A 24,576-nucleotide genomic window follows, 5' to 3' on the forward strand; every position below is an offset into this window, starting at 1 on the left:
CCTCCATCTCCATTCCTATTCAAACATCACTACTTTATGAGGTATGGTGATGCAAAGCTCGATTTATCAGAAGAAACAGCAATGACTTTCATTAAGGTGCCCTTCTAAGTACGTTGTCACTTCATCATGAGCTTTGCCTTGTCCCATTAGCAAGCAGGCACAGTGCATTAGAAAGAAAACCAGATTTTACCAGCAGATTAATCCAACTTTCTTCTAGAATCTCTGCCATTATAAATGCAGTACAGGTATTTAAAAGCCACCACAGAATTTTATATACACAAGAACTTAGCGCTTCCACCCACCATTTGCTCAGCTGCCCTTAGAAGAGGCAGCGTGCGTTCTATAAAATGTGGGAAGGCGCTTGTGCGTAGTGCATAATGCAGCAGAACGAGGGATCTTGCTGGGAAGAAATGATCCCAAGCGTGCCCCTGAAAGGCAAGACTTGCTTTGAGATATAATGATGAAAAATTGCCCATTTATTTGTGTCTTTGTGTTTCAGCAAAACCGAAACTTTGCCTCGCTGTCGGTGGTGCTGCCGCGGGGGTTTGGTGCGTGTACGTGTGCGTCTGTGGGCGCCAGCGTTTCTGTGCCTGCTCTGGAAAGGCCAGTGATGTGTTAACAAGGGGTTATGTTATGCTGGTTTATGTTAAACCAGATCACCCCCTAACATGTGCGGAGCCATTCATCTGTGTCACCAAAACCCAAGAGAACATCTGACATGGACTTTGAAACAGAAACAGTGATCACTTACAAATCAAACATGGCACGCTCTAAACCGATTGTGCACGGCAATCTTTTCGAGAAAGGACAACTAATTGAACATGATAAAGTGTAAAGTTAATTAACACCCTTAAATTTGTTGATTACTTTCACGGGATTATATTGTTCGTTGAGGAGCAGCTTTCTGTCCCAGCTGTCGCCTTTTTAGCGAATGTCGCTGGTAAACAATAGAGACACCATAACAAGTCGTAAATGGTCCCTGTGACAGCAGCCCCTTGTGAGGCTGCATCTGTAGAAAATGATTAGAACAATTGCATTTTAAAGACGGCTCACATTGCAGCCCGGTCCCATCGGTCCTCTTCTTTATCTCCGCTGATGGCAGACTGGTTAAAACATTTAAGTTCTTTTGAGCAAATTAAGTGATTTACTGTGGTTTAGTTATACAGCAGCAGAATAGCTTCATAGGTCTAGCTTTGATACTGATTTTTATAATAGGGAGAAACACAAGCCCTTTGAGTGGTGGTGTGATTGGAGGGGATGCTGAGACTGTTCCATTTACTTGTTTCCTGGAAATAGATTAAGGCAGACGCTGTCTATAAAGTAAGGAGAAAAAAAATATTTTATTTATATTTCATAAAGTAACTAGTCTCCTTGTGGTTATTTTAAATTTATAGTGTAATTTTAAACATTCTGCTTTTATTTCCAGTAGGGATTTGTAGCTGGTTTTGCCTATACATGCCTTTAATTGGTTTTGAACTTATATATCCACCAAAACAGTAGTAACCTTTTCAGTTCATCTTTCCTTGTGTATCTTGGTCTAACTTTTTGCAAGCTGCAGAACATAAAGTATTTCATGTGAGATGGCAGGCATTCAAAGAGAACTGCTTAGTCTTAAAAATGCACATGCATGTGCAAGATACACAAATGCGGGTTCTAAAGTTCAGCCTATCTGAAAGAGAGCAAATATGACAAGAAACTGCTTGTTTGAGGCAACTACAGTCACTTAACCTGTGATCAGAGTAAAGGACCAGTGTTCCCTTGCACTTCCCAAAGCATAACAGGTAAAGCCTCAACCTTTACAGTTGAGGGCGCAACACTGTAAAATGGGAGAGTGGATTAAAACTCTAGCACTGGATTCCTTGTTTATTTGTTTATCCAACTTAGATCACAAAATCCATTGTTAAAATTGTTCAGTAGGCTACATGTTGAATAGAACAATGGCAAAATATATGTTCTTTTGCCTATGCTTGATGTTACAGCCCTCATCTCTATCTTGTCCTTTTGAGTCTCTGAAGCAGCTATATTCATATTGTTTCAGTTTTTCTTCTTAACTTTGTCAGCAATGATTTTTTTTTAATCAGCAGGTGCAATGCAACAGATTTAAATATTTTGCCACAAGGATATGCTTGGGTGCTCTGTGTTTTCAGCAGTGTAACTGTTTTTGTCATCACTGCTGTGATGGTGCTGTAATGTGTAGCCTTATAATGTCACTTCTTTTTAACTCATCTGCACTCTGCTCTTCTTATGGAAATCTAATAAAACTGAAACCAAAAGCAAATACTTTGATGTAACATCTTTACATTAACATCTTTTCTTCTAGCGTATTGTATTCTTATATAGCAAACGGATTGAAATCAAGCTGCTTTAATGATGTAGCTATAGAGAGGTAAGACTTTTTTTTTTTTTTTTTAAACAGGAAACATTAAGTGGCAAATTACAATACTTCTTCCAGCATGTTAAATACTGTTGTAATAAGCACAGAAAAGTGAATATTGCAGGGCAGGGTGGCTACTGAACGAGGCTGCCTGGCCTGGAGCCTAAAACCTGAGTTCATGTCCAAACTGTTGTAAGGTAGCTGTCGTATAAGGGCTTTTAAGTGTCCATTCACATTTGCATCTAAAATTTTGCACTCAGGATCTGCTCTGCATTAGGTTCCTTGAGTAATCCATTGGCAATCAAACTGAGAAGCACATGAATTGAACTAATACTTGCCCCGCAAGTAGCTCAGCTAGATGCAATAGGATGCTTTGAAGAGCAGTTCTTTATGTACCTCTTCTGATAAAATAAATGGTCACACCAGGTGACCATTCTGTACACAGGTATCAGAGGGCTATCATCCCAGAGAAGACAAGTGTAGAACTGGAGCTATGGGTTCCAGCAGTCTTGATTTGGAGTGGAGGAAATCTTACATGTGCTGGTCATAAATACAGTTTCTCAGAAAACCATTCCCTGAGGATGAGAAGAGGCTTTTTGTATTTTAGAAAAAAAATATATATTCTGAAAGACTTTTGACCCTAATCAGCAGTGGTACATAAAGCACTCTCTTAGGTGGTAAGAGATCTTTAAAAAAAAATCCAAAGATTAAAAAATGATCACTCGCTTTTAAAAAATACGTTGGGTGCTCTACTTTCTCCCTTGCTTTCTTTAGTGTTAGAAGCTGATAATACTTTTCTGGCTGTGTTGTTGGTATGGAATCTGTGATTATGAAATAAAGCTATGCATTCTTGTCTTAAGATTTTTTTTTATGTTTTTAGCTGAATTTATAGTTCTTGTACTCCTGGAGTCCCTGCCTTTTTTTCTTTTTTTTTTTTTTTTTTATTACCAGTGTTAGAGATTTGCTGCATTGCTTTTTGAATTCTGATAAAACAGCTGATAGCTGACAAGGATGCCAAATGATAAAATTTACCATGAAGTAAATAGGGGTTTGTTTTTAAAATGAGAGTTTTCCAAGCCTTCTGCATTATACAACAAATTACTTCTTTTTTTCTACTTAACTAATTTATTTCTTCTACTTGAAATGTAAGTGTTTGAACAAGTGAGAGAGTGCAGCTGTCAGAAGATTAACCAGCTGAAAACTATTGTCAGCATTAATTTTGGTCTAATAAATGAGTCTCTGAAGCTATTTAGCAGTCTGTAATCTAGATACAAGGCTATTGACCTATGATGGATAGTACTGGATTTTGTTTGTAAGCTTTGACTTAAATTGTCTACTTAATTTGCTGCAGGTCAGATCACAGGATTAGTGGTAAAGGCCATTATGTGGGTAGAATAAAAATAGCTAGAGGAATGGAATGAAAATCACTGTGTTTATTAATGTAGCAATCTTTGTGGTCATGTGCATAGTAAACTAGTAGCCAACAAGATGACAATGTCCTGTTTGTGTTAGCTCTAAATTTAGGCTTTGTTCTAAGCCCAGCTCCTCTTGAGTTGCCCAGGCAGGAGTAGTTCCAGTCAGACTAAGGGTTGGCTGCAAATAGGTTGTCTGTCAAACTAAGCAGGAAGATCTGCACCACTGTAGGTATTTCAGTACCTCAACAGTTTTGTGCGTGTGTCTGTGTAAGTAAAATCACACACTGATTTTTTTGTTTGTTTTTAAAGCTGTGGTTCTGACTGAGTTCTTCTGGATGCTCCAGACTCACCAGAAAGATACAGATTGACTGGAGTGAGTCCAGCTAAGGGCCATAAAGATGATGAAGGAACCAGAGTATCTTTCATATGAGGGACTGAGAGAGCTGAGACTGTTTAGCATGAAGAAAAGGCTCACAGTGGGATCTTGTCAGTGTGTATAAAAAGCTGATGAAAGAGAATGGAAGAAGGGGAGCTAGACTCTTCTCAGGAGTGCCCAGAGGCAGGACAGGAAGCAACAGGCACAAATTAAAGCACACGAAATTCCATCTGAAACACAAGAAACCACTTTTTTACTGTGACAGTAGTCAAACACTGAAAGAGCTTGCCTAGAGAGGGTGTGCAGTCTGCATCCTTGGAGATACTGAAAAGCCAACTGGATACAGTCCTGAGCAACCTGCTTCAGCTGACCCTGCACCCTGCTTGAGCAGGGAGCTGGAGGTCCCTTCCAACCCCAGCAATCCTGTGATTCTGTGATTGCAGGTCATAACATAGGTTGTGCAGCTACTTCACCAGTGGGAGCCTCTTTCTTCTACTCTATTGCTTATTTCACATAATTGGTAGGTATTTAGTATTTTCGAGCCCCTGATTTTTTCAAATTTGTCCAAAATTCTTCAGTGACTTCAAAAGATGGCGCATGTTGGAACGCAGGATGGGGGAAATAAATGCTTGACATACAGAAAGGAGCATTTATGGACATAAACAGAGCAGTTGCACAGAGACAGTGCATCGATTGAAATTTTTATGGGAAGGCAAAAATTCTTCAAATTTGTCAGTGTGGTGAGCTGAATTGTAAAGATTCCTGATGTTGGAAAAGAAGTCCAATACTGACCACATGGTTCTTTAGCTGTGGTACAGTACTTATCTGTGCCCAAGGCTTTAACTTGAGAGAAGTTCTGATTAGCCTGCTATGGTTGAGCACTTTATTAGAACTGTTTTTGCACAAGCTTGGTTGCCATTGTGGCTTAGTGCTGGCCTTTTTTTTTTATTATTATTTATTGTATACTTTCATTTGCTAATAGGCAACAAGGAAACCAGAAACATCCTGTTTAAGTAGGGCATATTTCTAGTGTAATAACTTTTGCTGTTTGAGGTTAGATTGTACTTTTTGTTCATTTGTGATTTTTTTTTTTTAAAAAGCTGTCTTCAGCTGATAAGTTTCTTAAGAGTGCATTTTCATTTGTTGCTACACATCTAGCTCAGTGAGGGCAGTTCCAGTTACACTCAGGAAACTATTTCAATATAAACATTTATTAATGTTTATTTTGGTAGCTAGTTGGTGACAAAGAGCTATAACCCATAGCAGGAGAGCGGCCTGACTTACTGTAGAAACAAAGTGGTCTGCCACATGGAGGAAGAGCAAGTTCTTTCACTTGGACATTCTTTTTCTAAGAACACTGTACCTTGTTGAGCACGTTTAATTTGGAAGTAGGTTATTATCTGCAGCTGTACGCCCTAACAAAATTCGTCAAAATTCGATGCATAGCATCAAACCCGAAAATTTATAGTGGCTTTGTTTCTTGCTAAACTGAAAAATTGTGAGGAAGCTGATTTTTTCGTCGGTTGGGGCCAAATTTTCCTAGCACTTCCACCCACTAAATGTCGGGGATGAGGAAATGAAGGATGTACAAGTAATTCATATTAGAATTAGGCTTCTTTTAAGGAATGGAATATTTCATGGAGTTGATAAATTATCACATAAAAATTTTGCTGGTTTTCTGCTTAGGAACTATATAGTCAAAGAACTATAGTGTGTGTTTACTGTCGTGTGGTAAAGACAGGACAGAATTCTAGGAATAAGGCTGGAAATAGTGTGTTTGTGTTGATGAGCATGTATGTTTGAATCGTTTTTGCATTATTTACATTATTGTATGTGTGTTAAATTTATGTGTAGGAAAGTAACTCCAAATTCCTCAGATTAAGTAGATTTGCTTCAGATTAGAAACATAATAAACTGCAGAGATTCAGAAAGCTTGGGTTTGTATGCCTGTGTCTTTCAGATGTTCAATTAAGTGAAAATCAGGAAGCATTGATAAAAATTAGCCTAAGTTTGGAAAAGCTGATAAAAGCAGAGTTAACTTTGAACCATAGTTTATCAACAGGTACATGTGAAGAGTAGTTTAAAAAATGGAAATTTTATTTAGTAATTCAGATACAGTGAATTTTATAGGGTCCAAAGTTTCAGGAAGGGTTGATTGTTTCTTCATATGAAACTATAAAGGGTGACATTGTCAGTTTTCTGTAAGTCTTGTGAATTATCTGCCACTATGCCTGAAAGATAAGGTTTTATCTTCATTAAATGTTTGTGAATTAAGATCTCTGGTCTTGTAAATACCGGGACTATAGGCTTAATTCTGCATAGACTTTGAGAGGTTCATCGTAAGTGAAGTATTATGCACATAAGTTTTACATCAGACCCTACTGGTACGATAAACTACTTAAGGGTGTTTTTTTTTAAAATAGCTATGTTAAATCCAGTGTTGTCTTGGTTCAGGTGTTGGAGCTGCTCGAGCTGGAAACCTTACTTTCATGGTTGGTGGAGTGGAACAAGAATTTGATGCTGCCAAAGAGTTGCTGACATGCATGGGTACTAACGTGGTCTACTGTGGAGAGGTTGGAACCGGACAGGTAGTGCTTCCTAAGGGATTGTTCCTTTGTTTTTCTTTAATGATGCCTACCCTTTCATTCCAGAACTAGATGCATGGTAATATGGTTTTGTATTTGTTTATTTGTTTACTTGTCTTCAACTGTGTGTTTATATGTTAACTTCATGATGTTATTCTCCAGTATATTGCATATCTTAGCACAAAAACATCTGACCTGGTGTTTTTCCACGTTGGCTTGTTCAGATTATACTTCTTAGAGGACACAGCTTTTAATTTTATTTCTTCTAAATTTGGATTTACTGAATGTTCAGAAGGACAAAGAGGTCCTACATGCCAGATATACTGAGCTATAGTACTAAGAAAAAAAAAGTATTTCCTAGTCTCTGAAGGAGCCATAGGGCAACTTTCATTGGCCTAATACTATCATAGATCTATGCTTACTGGTACTACCTTCAGAAGAGAGTTGTCAGAACATACTTTGTCATACTGTCCTGGCCCTGGTTAAAGAAGATTCCTACATATTAATTCTATGAAAATGCAGAAACTAATTAACACTTTAACTTAATTTTCAGGCTGCGAAGATCTGCAACAACATGCTCTTGGCCATCAGCATGATTGGAACTGCTGAGGCTATGAATCTTGGAATCAGGTTTGTTTGATTTTTGTATTGAATTGAAACATTTTTTCTGTCATAACAGTTTTTGCGTTCTGTGGTTGACTTTCGCTTGAGACGATGGTGAGATGGCGTAGATAAACTTTAGCCAGAAGTCCTCTTATAAAGCCATTAATATACTAAATGGATTATTTAGCTAAAGTAGGGCTCTTTGGAACAAGAATATTGTATTGGCTGTATAGGTTGTTGCATTCTGCAGCTGAAATTAAGAATTTGTTCTGCTGTAGTGCAGTGTACAATAATGTTTGTCTTGCATTATACATATGCAGAGGAAATACAGAGGTAACTTTTGTTCATGTTCTAAACTAATCTACAGAATCTTTGGAGTATTGTACTCTCACATGGCTCTTGTTGGCTTTGTTTATTTTGTTAAGTCATTCCAAAATATATTGTAAAGTAAAACTTCTAGTACAGCGTGTATATCAAATTAAGTTCCAAGCACAAAAAAGAACATCTACCTTTATGTTGACTTTACTACTCTGGTTTGTCCTAACAGCCAAAACTCCTACTTTGTCAAATAGCTGGAGTGTGTTCCACTACACTCTTGTCAATGCTAAGAGTACCGTTTCTTTTCTATATCTGATACATCTGATTACAGTGATACATCTGATTTGTAAGAGGCAGCATATTCAAACAAAATTATTTTTCCTTCCCAGTTGTAGCCTGTTTATTTTGCTGTGCTCTGTGAGATTTTGGGTTGTTTTCCAATAGAGTGCGTGCAAAGTACCAGTTCAGTGTCACAGTACTTAAACTTATCACAAATTATTTTAGCCAGATTTAAATAATTTGCAAACATATAGCTGCAGAAGTCCTATATTTGAAGAGTTTATCTTGCAATTGTATATCTTTTAAGGGCTCTTCATGAATTATTTATCTGCACAGTTGCAACCTTAAAATTGGCCTACCAAAACTACAGATATTGTAGATACTTATCAACTGGGCTTTAGACAGTGTGTTCATGTGGATTTGATACACTGTAAAAACAGCAAGAGGGCATCAAATGCTTAAATAAATAAAAAAGAACGCCTACATATGCACACATACACGAGGCAATGTAATGGATTCACATTTCCTCTTAATTACCATATCAAGATGCAGTTGTTTTATTGAATTGCCCTTGTCTCAGATGTTAGACTATCTTGACCTATTAAGTTGTCATGTTGTAATTGAGATAAAAGAGGAATTTGCTTTGCATCAGTGCTAATTGGTTTATCAATATCCTGTACCATTTACATTTTAAAATTGAGAGTCTGTAAGATACTGAAGCATGTCTGCATCAAGCCATAATAAAAACAGTAGCATTGTTTACAACTGTTGTAATCCAGTGTAGTGTAAAGCTTTCATCAGGTTCTGTTTTAAGTCATGGTTCACTTAATAAAGCATATGCAACTGATTTTTCATTATATTTTTATCTACATTTGTAGGAATGATTAGAGTTAAAATTGAAGATAAAATAAAATTGAGAGGTTTAGAAGACAGATATTCTGGGCATGTAAGCCATGTACAGAATGAATTGATGTCTGCAATCACTATAGCTTGAAGGTGGTTAGAATTTTCAGTTTTTATTTTGTCCTTTTCCCGTTTAAATTTTGGCTGAATTTGTGTTCAGCATGTATAACCTAAAACCCAGCATAAAGGTGGCAATATACAAACCTTTATACCCTACAATCATGGTTATCAAAGAGGAGCTGTACTTATTGTAGAAAAAAACTGCTGATTGTAATCTGAATTATATAAAGAACAAAGTCTGATTTAGTTTGAATCTGCATGAGGTTTAAGACAGAGGCAGTAATTTAAAGCCTTATGAAGTAATTTAGAACCTTTGCATTGATTTTAATGTGCTGTGATTTCAATCCTGGAGAAGATGGCTTCTGCTTATAATCAGAGTAAGGGTTTTCCACTTTTGGTGTATACAAATTTCTGATGTACAAGTTAGCAGTTGTAATTCTAATTATTAAAAGTTTTGCTATATTAATCCCCTCCCCTGAAGTCTAAAATTCAAAGACTGTTCAGTCTGGAGAGAGTAGGAAGCTGAACTTGATTTGTTAGACTGATTAATACCTGGTAAAGAAAGTCTGACCTAATAATGGTAAAGAACACTCGAAATTTAAACAATTCATAACAGGAATTCCGGAGCTTAGACATGTTCTTAACTTTTAGATGGAATATAAAATATCTTTATGTCATACAGTGAGTATATTGGCTGCATCATTTAAATCTTGCATTTTAGGCACTTAGGATAATTAATAATTCAAAACATTGCTGACTGAACTAGATGTAACTAGAAAGTCATATTACAGCACCTTCCAGAAACCAATACATACTCTGAGCTTAAGTCTTCAAAACAGTGTGATATTAACTCTATTCATAAACCATTTCTTCTCTAATATTCTCATGTAGCATAAATTTTCATCTTCTGAAGCAGAGTTACTGTTTTATTCATTTGAGATTTTTAAATTACATCTGCTATTGTTTTATATATTTGGAATTTGAAATTACAGAATTTTTCAGACTTCAACATAAGTAGCAAATAGAATGTGGTGAAGAGGAAGGAAAACTGACATTAATGAGCAAAAATTCCCCAATAAATTTCCAGAAAAATAAGCAGTATTGCCATATAATTTCTTCATTTATATTCCATTTGCTTTTCTATTTTAACATCTTTATTTGCTAATCATCTTTGTTTACTAATGAAGGTGTCCATTTTCACTGGAAGTGATTTGATTTAGATGCTTCAACCAATCTGGAAAAAAAAAAAATCCATCCTGAGTTCTGACCACTGAAATGCTTGTTTTGTTATGTTTTGGTTTTTTTCCATTAATTCCTCGATGTTTTATGAATGCAGCTACTAAAAGTGAGAAGGTGTAGCAAACATTCTGGAAATGAATTCACATTGTCATTTGTATTTTCTTTTTTTCTAGCATAATAGTGCAACTTGACAGTAGAAAAATCTCGAGTAGATTTTGCTGTACGGTTTTGGGGATAATGTGCATGTTGCAAAACACTGCAGTGACTTCCTGTAGCAAACCAACACACAGAGTGCATGTAAACTTCACAAACTAGAAATAAAAACATTGAGCGGTACCATACACAGCCAGACACTTTTTAGTTTTGTTTTTGCTGATCATATTAGTAACGTTCTTTTACTAAGCACTGAGATCCAATGAAACGTGTATTACTAACAAAATAAATCTCAGAAATTAAATATTGCTGATGCCTGGTTTTGTCTTTAGGTCAGGTGGAAGTTGCTGCCTGTCAGGCAGTTTATGGACCCTTCAAAACCTGTCTGCCCAGACTCGGGGAAGGGCTTCTGTGGTGACACAAGACAGGGCAAGATTGCTTAATATGGTTAGGATATAAGGGACCAGAAGACCAATAAGGGCTCTAAGGCAATAACCTCACTGCAAAATCACTTCTGTACTTTCAACAGCATACAAAGTCATCTCTCGGAGGGTGAACTGCAGTGGCACCCAGATTTATCCCAAAAACTGCAAATAAAGCTCTTTCTGAAGCAATTTTACTGTATATGAATTTGTGCCTGCTTGCTTGTTCAGTTACATAAAGTGAAAACTGATGAAAGAACTTTTCTCTCTGAAGTGTAGATGTAATTTTCAGTCTCTAGGCCTGGTTTCTGTGGACACCCCTGGTCTACCCCTGGTCTATAAATGGAAGACATGAGCAGAAATGTGAGCCAACAGTATAAAGAGGAGCATATATGCTGCAGGCTGAGGGGTGATTAGCCCTGGGCATATTCCATTGCAAATTTTAGAAACAGTGCCTTGAAAATTAATTCCTCCAAGAGCACTGTGGCTCTGCTGTCTTTGGCATGAGTCTACAGACAACTCTTGTGGAGGTTCATAATGGCACTTGAAAGCACTTACCTTGTTTAAAACACCAACAGCAAAGTCATTTTGAGCAGTGGTAGAAGGGTTCTAAGGTTCTATTTGAGTATTGAAACTTCATATGGTATTTATCTGGAGCATCTTGAGATTAGAAACTCTCAACAGTTCAGCTACTTCAGTTGTCGTACCTTAAAATGAGACCAGGACCTGTGTTTTTTTGTGAGATGCCATTTCAGTTTTTCTGTCTGTTCTGAAGGATTGGTGGAGTCTGGAGTATTGGTATGAAAATGTCAGTAAGTGGTTTCATCAAAGCTCAGCAAAACTTGAGTTTTGAGCAGTGGCCAAAACAATTTAACCTTTTTTTTTGTTTTAATATGTGTCTGTTGCTGAGTTTCTGCTGTTCAGTTCATTAGGAATGTTACTGAAGAAGCATTGATTCAAGGGAAGCAATTGTTTTTGCTCTATTATAAGTATGGTTAATACATGGGCTTCTTTTCTGCTTATAAGGGAGCAGAACATTTTGGTAATTGTAAATTCACACGTGCATGCACAAGCTCTTGCCACATCCAATGGCAAGTTGTTATGGGGACTGGCAGACTGTCATCATTTTGATAGCTTGAGCAGTATATCTCTTGAACAGCAATGGAGCTCTTATGCAGAGAGTATCATATGTTCCCAGCCAATTTACAGGGAAACAGCAATAACATTTTATCATGGTTGAGAGCCCAGTAGCTGCTTCCTATTAAACTTGCCCTTTCAGATACCTGTCTTGGATTAATTTGTTGATTTCAAATGGAAACTCAGTCTTCTCCACTGAAGCATGACTTTCTAGGATAGACTCTCACTGAATGACAATTACTGTATATTCTAGCTGGTTTCAGACCATTACAAGCTTCGGGCACAGTGAAAGACAGAGGACTTCTTCAGTAACTGATTTTAATATATGTCTAATTTTAACTGTCAGTTATATATGCACCAGTGGATGAATCCTCAGAAAGATGAAATGCATAGCACTTCTAACTTGCTCTTATTAATGATACACTTGCTACAAAGGACGAAAAAAAAATAGGTTCAGGTCTCCTGAAGAGAATTTGCATGGTGTTTAAGAGCAATGAATTTTGAAGAAGCATGGATTTAAACTGACACTATATTCCTTTTTCTTTTCCTAGAGCAAAAATATGCCAGATCTTGCGCAGACGACATTTTATATACCTGTATAATGCACACATATAATTTAAAATATACTTTCAGAGAGAGGTAGCTAGAACACTGTGAGAAGAGCATTTTTTTTGGGAGGGTTATGTGCGTTTTGGAATAATACGCTCTCTGTCTCACTGTATACTCACAGTTGTAATTATGGGCCTCTGCATGCAGCTAGATGTAGAACAAGCAGACATTACGGTGCTAAAAATACTGATCTCAGTGTGACAACGATAAGGAAACAAACAAGCCAAGAGATTTGTTTTGGCCAAAAAAGCAACCTCTGTGTATATGGACGCTCAGGCATTGCCTGCTCCCAGTGCAGGTTTTTTGGAGGACAATTAAGGCAGTTATTCAGAATGGCACTGTGCAAGATAAAAGTACAGTTCAAATACTGTGACAACATACTGGTGCTGGAAAATACTGTTTGCTTTTTTTTTTTTTTTGTAATAAATGGCCATTGAAAGCATTCAGTTCAGTCAGAAAACTGGAAAAAAATGGGGAGGAGAATAAAGCTTGATCCCATTCAGGCCAGTAGGAGACTTCCCACTGAATTCCAGGGGCTGCTGCAGCAATTAATAAATAAGAGTGCACAACAGTAATGCTAAAAACCTGCCTTTGCACTAGAGAAGGTGAACTTCCTTTGCATTAGGAAGACAGAATTGCAGAAGACACATGCCATTATAAGAACAGGCACCATACTGTAGGGCCCACCCTCTTAAATCTGTGTTTTCAAACTGAAAATGAAATGCCTACTAGAATAAATAGACATAAATTTTAGTATCTGTTCCATTGGTAATGAGCTTTTCTCATCTGTGAATTAAAACCTTGAGTGCCACAGCACCTGGAAGAAGTGTTAGGTTCACCGTGGCTATGGAGATCTGCAAAACATCTGTAGTGTAAGAGCTAATGTAGAGTGTTGACTTCTGTTAAAACTCTTTATAGAAGGTTTTGCTAGATCTATTTTAAAATGTCCTTTTCTTTTCTTGGATTGTTACTGGAGATAGTTCCTGTGCTTTCTTTTTTGTCATGAGTATAACTGAACATTTGCACAGAGCCAGGTAAACTGCTGCTGCTCATCATTGATATAAATGCAATTGGTGTAAAACGACCCTTGCAACCTAATATCAGCATAAATATGAATTCATAAGAGGATTAATTTTCTATAATATTGAAGAACTTTCAGGGTCTACAGTGAGCAGAAGTTGATGCCATAAGCTCTGTGATAGAACAAATGACATTTCTACTTGGACAAGCTTTGTTTTATCAGGATCAGTAACCTTATCAACAGTTGACCCAGAACTATAATATAAGTTTGCAAATAGATAACATATGTCATTGTGAGAGGCAGACTTGCCTCATAAGTGGGAGTCTGTAATGAAGATTTAATAATAGCAAAGCAAAGAATGTACAAATGTATACATTAGTAATATTTTATATGAAGTGTAGCATTTTTGTTCACAATTAGAGCAGGATCATTGGATTATCTTCCTTACATCAAAATGCACTAGCATTCATGTATAAACACATCACACAAGTACTTTCACAGTGGCACACTTGCTTGTGCATTTTTTGCTTTGTTCAGCTTTAGAAAGCAAAATTTTGATATGAAGAATAAGTATGTGTCCTAGCAGGTAGCAGAACAGAGAATGCCGTTTAGTAATTGAAATACAAGGGAACTACTGTGCTCAGAGGACCTCTGTTTTGCTTGCACTTTCAAAATTGCTAGGTGAAGGGGATTTGCTTAGTACAAAAGGAAAAAAGCTCTGAAAGTCTACTGCTTAAATGGTAGATTGATGCTCTTTAATTTAAGATACAACATCCCTACCCCCAATATCAATACTCTGTCATTTTTCATGACTTACAATAAAGGGAGAGAAATGATGTTGGGGTCCTAAGATATAAAACAAGTCACCCATGTCTTGTGCTTTTTGACATTAATACGTCTCTTTCTTGACCTTTGACAGATTAGGCCTTGACCCAAAACTGCTGGCCAAAATCCTAAATATGAGCTCAGGTCGCTGTTGGTCAAGCGACACATACAACCCTGTTCCTGGAGTGATGGAAGGAGTACCATCTGCTAATAATTATCAAGGTGGCTTTGGAACAACACTCATGGCTAAGGTACATAACACTTGCATGTAAAGTGTGTACAATTGCTTCTCTCTGGGCTTCTAGCAAATGTTCTTCTCAGTGAAAATTTATGATTCCAGGGAAATATGTGTGCATGAACAGAGGGGAACTCAACCTCTTACTGTAGATCTGAATTAATGACTTATGCAGGGGGCTTTTCCATAGCCCTCAGCCTCTTTCTAGCCACTATTACTGCTGAGATACTCAGTGAGATTATAGACGCTAGCTCGAGTCCTGCCTTAATCCAGGAGTCCTGATGGATTTGTGTGTATGTCAAGCATTCAGCAAGCCATTTAGGTGCCTCTTGCATGACTGCTCTAGAATTCAGGAGCCTAAACTCAAGAGAGTGATTAGAGAAAATCCAGGTGACCTAATTAGGTGCAAATAGTGGCATAAGCATCTAAGATTTTAGGCCCAGTCTCTTCCAGATACATTAATTTGTGCTACTGGATATGCCCTTTAGCATCCTCGTCCTTGCTAAACCAGCTATTTATGTGCTTGTATTTCTGCCTGAGGCAAATAATTTCACACTGAATATTAGTTTCATGGGGATGCTGTCCTGAGGGAGACATTTGAGTTCACAGAGGACAGGTTGTAGGCATACGAGTTTATGAGTGTTCCCAGCTGGTTAGGCATTCTGGCCATTTTCAGCTCTTCCACATACAGTGGAAATTGGGCACTTAGAACTAAAACAACATTCTCAGAGCTGGTGATCAACTCAGATATTGCCACGCAAATCTCTACAGTGCTGCATTTGTGTGTGTAATACCTGCCTACTGATAGTGGTCCTGTCATTGTGCAGTTGATTTCTGTTAATTGGTGCATTTGCACATTCAAAATGATTAGCCAGATTCTGTCCAGAGTGGGTCCAGAATGTTTTGCATGTGGTAGCACCAAAAAATTTTGCTAATCCTGCATAGCTCAAAGCCCCTCAGTGGTTGTCCAGCTACATTTACATTTATGAATCAACAACCTGGGGCTTTTGTTTATTTGAGGGACATGTTGAAATATTGGAAAGCAGCAGTTTGTACATCATGTTCACGTCATTGAATACAGGAGATGATAAAGTGTTAGTTTAATTATGGATTTATAAAATATGTTAGGTTATTGTTTGGAGTTTGCCAGGGCTATTGGTTAGAGATAAGCAACCTGATCTTCACCCTGCCTCAAAGCTCTTATTTCCATCTTGTGTGCTGTTTTCAGAATCTGTTCTGCCTGTTGTGCTCTGTTTCACATTGCAGTCTCTGTTCTCATGATTCATAACTCTTACTCCTGTCCAGAATAACCTTATAGTAGAAATTTGATGTGGGCACATATTTCATTTGCTCCCTTCTGAACTTCTTTGTACAGTTTGGTATTTTTTTCATTTGGTGTGCTTCTAAGAGGGACCTTCATCTCCTCTGGAAGCTGCCTTGAAAGATTGTCCTTTCATTGGAGGGGTAGCAGCCTGGCTTGTGTGAAATGCTGGGGTCTGAACCCCGAGACCCAAATTAAGGTTGACATATGGGTGATTCCCACAGCCCTTCATACAGAGGTGGTGAGTTTGCCTTATAGCTCCCCCCCAGGGTGCGGCCGGCCCTGCAGGGAGAGCCATAAGGGAAATGAGCCCCAGGGGTCCCGCAGTGAGTTGACAAAGGTCAGGTGTCTGCTTGGGGATAAAAGCTGGGACCACTTGCAGGGAGTCAGGAGTGTCTGTCTGTGGAGGGCACTCCACAGAGCTTCCTGGTTCAGGGCAGACCTCCTGACTCTCCCTGGAGCTGGGCCCTGGTCTGTTTAGACCTTTGCGAACGTGGGCGGATTGGGTGAGAGTCATTATGTGGTCACCTTTCTCTTATGTGTTCAGCTTGCTGGTCTGGCTGTTTCCCATGCCAACTGTGGGCAACCTCGGGTCTCTGTTTGTACCACCTGTTGTGGGACGAGTTACGTCCTTTGTGAGATCCTTGGGGGTGGCGTCAATTATGTACCAGCTGATTGATCTGTTTGTACCCCCAGCGATCATTCATGGAATGTCCTTCTTGTGTACAATACAGTCTGTGTATTGGTTCATCTTTCTGCTGGTGGTATCATTTTTGTTGGGCCTGGTCATTGGCAAAACAGTTGTGCCTCTTGAAACTGTCAGCTTTTGATTGTAAAATATCAGTGATAACCAAGAGGGAAGTTCCTTAGACAGGTTTGTAATTGCTGTTCACCTCTGACTATGCCTCTCCTGCCAGTCCTGAAGAGTGCATCTGTAGGCTGCAATCATCAGTAAGAAGGAAGGACATCAAATTCCTTCCATGCCTCTTGAACAATGCTATGTTATTCTATATAGATGGAAGATTACTTGAATGAGTAAGTAGCCAAAACAGCTGGTCATGCTCAGGATATTATTTAGTGCAGCAGTGACCTCTTTTAACTGCTCCTTAGTTTGTGGAAAGCAAACTATTGATTTGCTACTATCCATTTCATACTGGTATGTGACATATTGTGCGGTTTGTGAGTTGAGTTGGAGACCTTTTTTTTTTTTTGTGGGAAATACAAAGCATACTTTGCCCCTTAATAAAAAAGAAAATCTATATTTAAAGGAGAGGGAAATAGGTATAGCCCTGGAGTCGAGAAGAAAATACTCCACAATGAAAACATCTGAGAGAGACTCAGTAGCACAATTACTAAACTTCAAATTACTGCTCATGTATCAGATATGGTAGAAGTCAAAGGCTTTCTTAAAAATATTTTGTCAGCAGTTGATCTCTCAAACAGAGCCAGAGGATCCTTATTTTAAGTGTTTGGGAGAGAAAAGTTTGTCAGACACATCTGAAAAGCTCTTCAGTCTTGAAATATGTTATCGAAGCGTAGAATTTAGTCAACTTAATGTGAAACCTACCCTAAAGATTTTGCATTTAAAAACCCTAGTTTACTTCCCCTTGCCATCTTTGTGTCCTAAGCGTTGCAGGACAGAAGTTCTTCTTTCATTCACAGCACAGCTGGTAATCAAGTGCCTTCTGTGAATCCTGAGAAGAGCTACTTTTATTTCACACTATTATTGACTCATGTCAAGACATCCTTTGAGCTTTATTCTGAAGAGGAGTTTCATTTACATCAACTGCAAAATGAATGTACAGAACCAAGCATCTCCAAAGTGGGCACTGGAAGCAGATTCTGAAAGATAATGTTTCCCTGTTCCAAGCTGAGAAAAAGTGGTTGGAATAGTGGATGCATTGAGATAGATGGGAGATATCAGTTCCAAAGAGTATGAGAGGGGACATAAACTATGCTCTGATTTTTACTTTTCAAAAAAAAGTCATTTAAGGGCAAGGTTCTTTCAGAGCTGTTGTGCTATTTCACACAACACATCTCCAGCCTCAAGACAGAAAGTGCAAAACACTTCACAACCTGAAGCTAAAAATAAGCTTTACTTAAAAGCTCTAATTTATAGAATGGAATTTAAAAAAAAAAAAAAAATTCCCTCCTACAGTTTGGAGGCAGGGGTCCTTGTCCATTTAATTATTGAGATGTTGTCTGATATTTCAACTGTCTTGAGGCCAAAATTTCATTATTAAAGTGAACAAACCTGCTTTATGAAATTGTATTTGCGTGAGCAGTGAATTCAGAATTATCAAGGATTGCTTCTGTGAGTGCCCTTTCAGAGAGACACAGATCGTGATCACCACTGCCAAGAACCTTCACTAATTTGAAGTTAGATGATTTTGCCATTCTACTGTTCCATGACATGATTTAATCTTTGTTGAAAAAAATGGATAATATGGCAACAAGTTTCACAAAGAGGGTTTAGAAGAGGCTAGAAATATGTCATGGAATATCTTACTATAAGTGAGATTACAGTAACTGTTCCTAGATTTGTCAAGTCATCAGTCTTTCAACAAAATTGCTAAACAAGAAGGAATGATCTGCCCTGATGCAGATGAAGAATATTTTGGATCTTGTGACATCTGATACGTATGTTTTTCACATTTTCCTAGATCTTGAAGTTATTTGAGGGTAGTAGAAAGAGTAACTGTAATTCTGATTTGTATCAGAATGACCTTTATAGAGCTGATTTACAGATCAAAGTGACATTTATAGTAGAGTAAGATCTTGAATTTCCTAGTGCTTATTCAAATCCAGACACACAGAAAGTAAAGACCTGTCTTGTAAGTCAGCCCTGAGAAGCCAAAGGTGCTTTCAGCAGTACTACAGCCTCTCAGATCCTCTGTATCAAAGATTTGTTATTTAAAAAAAAAAAAAAAAAAAGGCACAGCAGATTCCATAAAACACCATAGTCTTGGATGGACAGAAAATCCACACACTTCTAGTAACACTTGAGAGGTTCTTGTACATCTTTCTTGAAATGTGGACTGCTAAATAGATTCTGTTAGGAAGACGTTATAAAGGCAACCCTGAGTTCAGGCATTACTCTTCTATTTAGATAAGAGATCTCTTTATACATCCAGGCCCCTGTTAGCTTTTCCTTTGGTTGCTTTTATGTCTGATTCAGCTTAGAATTCAAGACATTCTCCAGTTTAGCCTGTACTTTCTGTCCAGCATGCGTGCAGCTCTTTCTAACTAACTTTGGTTAGTCCTAGTACCTGGTACTTGCCTTTGAGCTCTGTTCTATTTGTTTCAGTTTATAGCTGTAATTAACCGAGAACTCTTGGAGGTCAGGTTTCAAGTTCATCCTTTTTGCAACCTTCTCTCCTTTTTAGTGTTTAAAAATGCACTATAATTATTCTGTATCCTTTTACCTTCAGTCATTAAAGAAAACTTTTGAGTTGTAGCAGACCCAGGACAGTGCCCTAAGGAGTTAACACATCCTTCCAGTTAGGCTGCGAACTAGTCATATACACAAAGTGTCTTCTGCCTCTCATTTTGTGATTAATTGGTTATATTAAAGTAAATGTATGTATGCTGAGTGGCTTCAATTTTGTTGTTACTCAATTTTTTCCTGCTTGATTTTTAACCTGTTCTTAGAAAGAAAGGTGTCCTCCTGCCTAAACATGAAAATGATGCCATTATAACCTATGTGCAACACTTAAGTCAATAGCCAGGGAAATTTTATTTTTTGGAGATGACATAACAAAGTGAGGCAAAAGAGTCTGAGTCTTGCTACTGGGTTATATAGTGATCTTAAATCTTAAAATTTATCCTGTCCTGAAGGAGACTGCCTGCCTTGCAAAATCTGGGGGTTTGCTGTTGAATAATGTTGAGTTACTGTTTCAAAAATCAAACAGTAAACAAGACTCCATACTTCCAGAACTGCAATTTTAAGGCTGGAGTATTGTATTTGTTGGCAGCAGAGTTCTCTTCACAATGGAAGCCAAAGAACCTGTAATATGTACATGGCTATTTATATCCTTGTTGTTTCTCCCCTGACTTTTTCTGTTTTTCTTCCCTTCCATTCTTCCTCTGCCCTTTTCCTCCTTCTCCCTTCCCACAGGATCTTGGCTTGGCCCAGATTTCTGCCACCAACACAAAGACACCAGTTCCTTTGGGATCCCAGGCACATCAGATCTACAGGATGATGTGTGCAAAAGGCTATGCCCTGAAAGACTTCTCAGCTGTGTTCCAGTTTTTACGTGAGGAGGAAACCTTGTGAGCTGCCCTTTGGAAATGGACACAATAACAAACCACAGTTTTTTATTCTTATAGCTCGTTTGAGAAGTATGTGGGTTTAATCAAATACTGTGCATTCTGATCCCATACAGACTAATCATCTTTGTTTGTCTAGAATACAACAAACTCCAGTTTTTTTTCATGATTCTTGAAAAAGCAAGCCAGAGGAAGGTATTGTTTGGCAATTAGCCAGACAGTAGTTTCTTTTTTTTTTAAGAACCATCAAAGTGATCTTTTTTTTTCACTAGATGCAATAAATAATTTTTTTTTTTTTATGAAACACTTAACTGTTTGCATATAAAATAACATACATCGTGGGTACAAAATGAAGTGAGTCTTGAATAGTAAGAGAATGTTATATAGTCATTTTATGGTATATAGTGATCTATTAAAATTTTAAAAAATACTTTATGGAAAAAGGGAATATTTGTTCAATGAAGAAACACTGTTGGAGATGGATTTTTTTTTCCTTGGACCTACTAGCCTTGAGTTGATCAGTAGTGAATTTTTCCTGGGATTCAGGTTGCAGATTAAGTTTATAGGCACGCATTTCTAAGTGGATAGCTGTTACAGCATGTTTACCTGACAGACTTAGTTAAAATAACATAGAATGTGTGTCCCTCTTGTAAAGCTCCATTACTATATTTTGCTAACCCAATTTTATATTTTCTTGTATTCTGCCACACATTTTCAGAACTCAAGAACAGCACTTACCAGAACTTCTAACAAAGTATATATTTGTTTTAGGTAACTACTGAAATATTTTAAAGCTAAACAAACCCCATTATTTTGAAAAGAAATAAAAATCTAAAAAATAAAAGCCAAAAACTTCTACTAAGTGGTCTTTATTTTTTTTATTTGCTTGTTTTTTTGTAGATGATCCTGCAAATCCAAGCTTTTTGAGAGCTCTTGTTGTAAAATGCAGATGGTAATATATTTGCATGTGTATTACTTTAACTATTCATCATCTCCTTGGTCTTGCAAAAGTACAGGTAGGCACTTTGCTTTATGAATATAAATACATTGATTTCAGCAGAACTACTACAAAGTTCAGACTTACTTGTAGGATCTAGGCTTAATGGTCAATCGTGCATTTACATTCCTATTTTGGTTCTATGATGGATCCTTTTAGATATGCACATTTGGGTAACAAAGTTGTGTACTTGAATTAGCTCAAGTCTGTGAATAATTTTCTGAGAACTTGGGCATTATGTTTTAACACCTTAGTGACATTATACAAAAGCCATTAAAAAGTACTGGTTGATCTGTTCTGCTTTGAAAACTGTTTAACATTCTAGGTTATTGAGGAATTTGGGGCTCATTAATGTTATATATGAGTGTGGAAAAAAAACCCACAACCACATTTACATAATTGTCTCTCGTTTGATAAAACTACTGTTTCTACAGGTTTACATTTATTCAGAAATTAGACACAAAACTACCTGCAGTATAAACTATTAAAATCGCAAAGTCAACCACTCAGGTGCTGGAAAATTCAGAAACATGGAATCATAGTTGCAGATGTGTGGTTCAACTACTTATAACAAGATCATATACAATAACATTTTTCCTCTGGAACTCCTGCCCCGCATAATACAAAGGATGGATCTAGTGTATTAATGCATTTGGGGTCAGTATGACCCTTGTTCACTTCAAAGTTTTATAACGGATGAGGTAAGGAATTGTAGGAGAGTCCTGGTTACATTTGGTTCCTCTGTATTTGACTTGGAGATCTGGCTTGAGAGATGCTTCCTTCCACTGTCCACCCCAGCCTGTAGCAGCATTTGCTATGGATGTGTTGGCTGGTAACCCTGGGCTTGCAGGAAGCATATTCATTTGTTTTCTGAAGACATTATATGCACACATAAATGTTGGGAGACATGAGGGAAGAGAATGTGCTTAGTGAGACACTCTTTGAAGCCTTTACCTTCTGAAATCATAAGGTCTCTGCTGAGCATGTGGAAGCTTCATTGTTACTTTTATGTTTCTTGCAAAGGCTTTTGGCTTAGGCTTCCTGGGGTTGGTTTCTCCTCCCCCACAACCTCTGATCGAATTTTAAATTCCTACTCCAAAGCATAGGGTGTTGAAGTTGGAGGAGAGGCTGCCAGAATGCTATTTTGGTAAACCAACAAAATGTTCTGTGGTCTACTTCTTGGAGGAGGATTTTGGCTAAAATTCAAAACAAAACAAAACCAACAAAAAAACCCATCCAGCTTTAGGGCAGAGAGCCAGCATGTAAAGTTTTAGAGCAAGGAGTTAGTTTGGCAAAGTTAGAAACAATTTTTAAAATAAATCTTACTACGGAAAGTGCCTGGAAACCTTTAATGATGTCCAATACCTGAAGCCAGTAATACAATTTCTATTGGAATACACATATTTTTCCTAATTCTGCAGGGGAATATTGTGTGAGCGGATACATAAAGTGGTGGGGGTATTCATGCTAGCTATGGCTGTTCCACATGTGCATATGTATATAATGTGTCTTTTGCTTGGAGTATACTTCTGGTCTATGGAAATTAAGCAAGTACTAAAACTATTGTCACTGCCAGAAACAGGTGTTGAAAACTGTAATTTGTTGAGCTGAACAGAAAGATTGTAAAATTGTTTGAATTTCCACACTAATTACCTCCCAGTACATACACACAAATTAGGTGCAACAAATTAACTGCATATTTTGTGAACGTCCCAAAGGGAAACTTGAGGTAACTTCTTTTTAAATTAGTTTGAATGTTAAACTAGCCCTCCCATCATGCTTGCTTTGGAAGCTCCCCTATATCAAATGCATTTATTGACTAACAGGAAAACATTGACAACCAATAAAAGTAGTGATGGTTTTAAAAAAAAAATCTAAGCAGCCTTCTCTCATTTATGATTCAGTATAACCCGTCTGAAGCAACTATTTTTGGTGGTCGTTTAACAGAGGAGGCCTTCTATTAAAACTGCTGAGTACTATATTGCTTTAACTTTATTTACAGCTCTTACAAGCCTCGGGAGGAAGAGGAGGTATTCTGACCAAGTGGAAGTATTATACGTGATATTCTGGCTCTGCTTTAATCAATGGGAATTTTGCCATTAAGTGCAGCACTGCCAAGGCTTCACAGCGTGTGTGCATGCCCGCCTGATTCCAGTGCAGACCTGGCCGCAGCGCAGCTCCGGAGGAGCTCAAGCACATCCCTCTGGCAGGGATTGTGCCACATCACTGACATTAGGGTTATGAGAGGTTGGGGTGGTGACTGTGAGAAGAAGGAGCCAGCACGAGATACTGAAGTTGGTATTGCTGGTCTCCATCCCAGCCTTGTCCCACAGAGGGTAAGGGAGATGCTGAGGGGGCCAGAATAGCTGCTGTCCCTGACTGCCTGAGAACAGAGCTACCTGTCTTTTCAGCTGCTTAAATCGTATGGCTCGTTGCCACAAGGAGATTTTATTAAATGGTTTATGGAACAGAAAGACTTGGGCCACCCCTGGAGCCAGCAGAGGAGGTTTACCATCATGCAAGGGCTATTGTATGTCTGCAATAGATATCTTTCTATGCTTTTAGCCCACCAGCCTTACTTGTAAGACAAAATCCATCCAGGTATGACACTGAGGGTACTAACTTGATCACTAGTGATGCCTGTTGCTTTCAATTTGTCTTTAACTTTGTCTTCTCCTTCCTACAGAATAGATTTAATTCAACATTTCTCAGAAAAAAAACTTGAGAATATTGTCTGTCTAGAAGGCTAGCTAATAAATCCTGGAAACTTTGAAACAATTTAGGAACCTCTGTTGTTTTTTGTTGGTGCACTGACACAACTTGTGGAGCTAGGGTTCTCTGCAGTATTTTAAACTTAAGGTTTGTTAAGACCCTCCTAAGTTTAGGGGACTGAGAGAGGGGAAGCCTTTTTATTGACTTCAGTATCAGGTTCTTAGAATTCTTACTGCGAGCATTGAAAAATTGAAAAATTATATCTCAGGAATGGGAAATGTTTAGTTCAATGCCTACAAAGTAGAATAAACAGAGCTTTTTAGAAGTTCAGACTTTAAATAGCAAGGTTTTCTTTGCCATTCTGTGCAACAGGATAATGGATGTATAGGTGTTAAAGGCTGCTGGTGTTTTTAAGATTTGTTGCTTTCTATATGTGATTTGTTGCAACCCATCCTGCCTACTGGCACGGTTACACATTAATTTTTTTTTCCAATAAGAATAATAGCAGCAGTTAGAAAGTTTTCTTAGGTGGGCAGAGAATTAATATTTTTAAGGTTGCTGTGTTCAGTAGATGCATGACATGGAGCAAGACATCCATACAGCAGTGATTTTTTGAGGGGGTTGGCATTCATCATGGATTCTGAGCACTTGGGGTAAATTGAAGCTGGTGGATAAACCTTTCTAAAGTACCAAATGTCTCATAATAACTACTCGCCATCTGGT

At 37.8% G+C, this 24,576-nt stretch overlaps 1 protein-coding gene across 1 annotated transcript; it reads left to right on the top strand.

Moving 5' to 3' along the window:
• Positions 1-499: 499 nt before the first annotated feature.
• Positions 500-20,978, top strand: LOC103768391 (3-hydroxyisobutyrate dehydrogenase, mitochondrial-like; the record flags this gene model as incomplete). Its single annotated transcript, XM_008935532.1, has 6 exons — positions 500-670; positions 1,216-1,242; positions 6,620-6,753; positions 7,304-7,380; positions 14,414-14,570; positions 19,993-20,978. Coding segments are annotated over 6 exons (725 nt in total), but the record flags the coding sequence as incomplete, so codon positions are not given.
• Positions 20,979-24,576: the final 3,598 nt, after the last annotated feature.

This window comes from Merops nubicus, unplaced genomic scaffold (assembly GCF_000691845.1).
Source record: "Merops nubicus isolate BGI_N331 unplaced genomic scaffold, ASM69184v1 scaffold47712, whole genome shotgun sequence".
NCBI classification, from domain to species: Eukaryota; Metazoa; Chordata; class Aves; order Coraciiformes; family Meropidae; genus Merops; species Merops nubicus.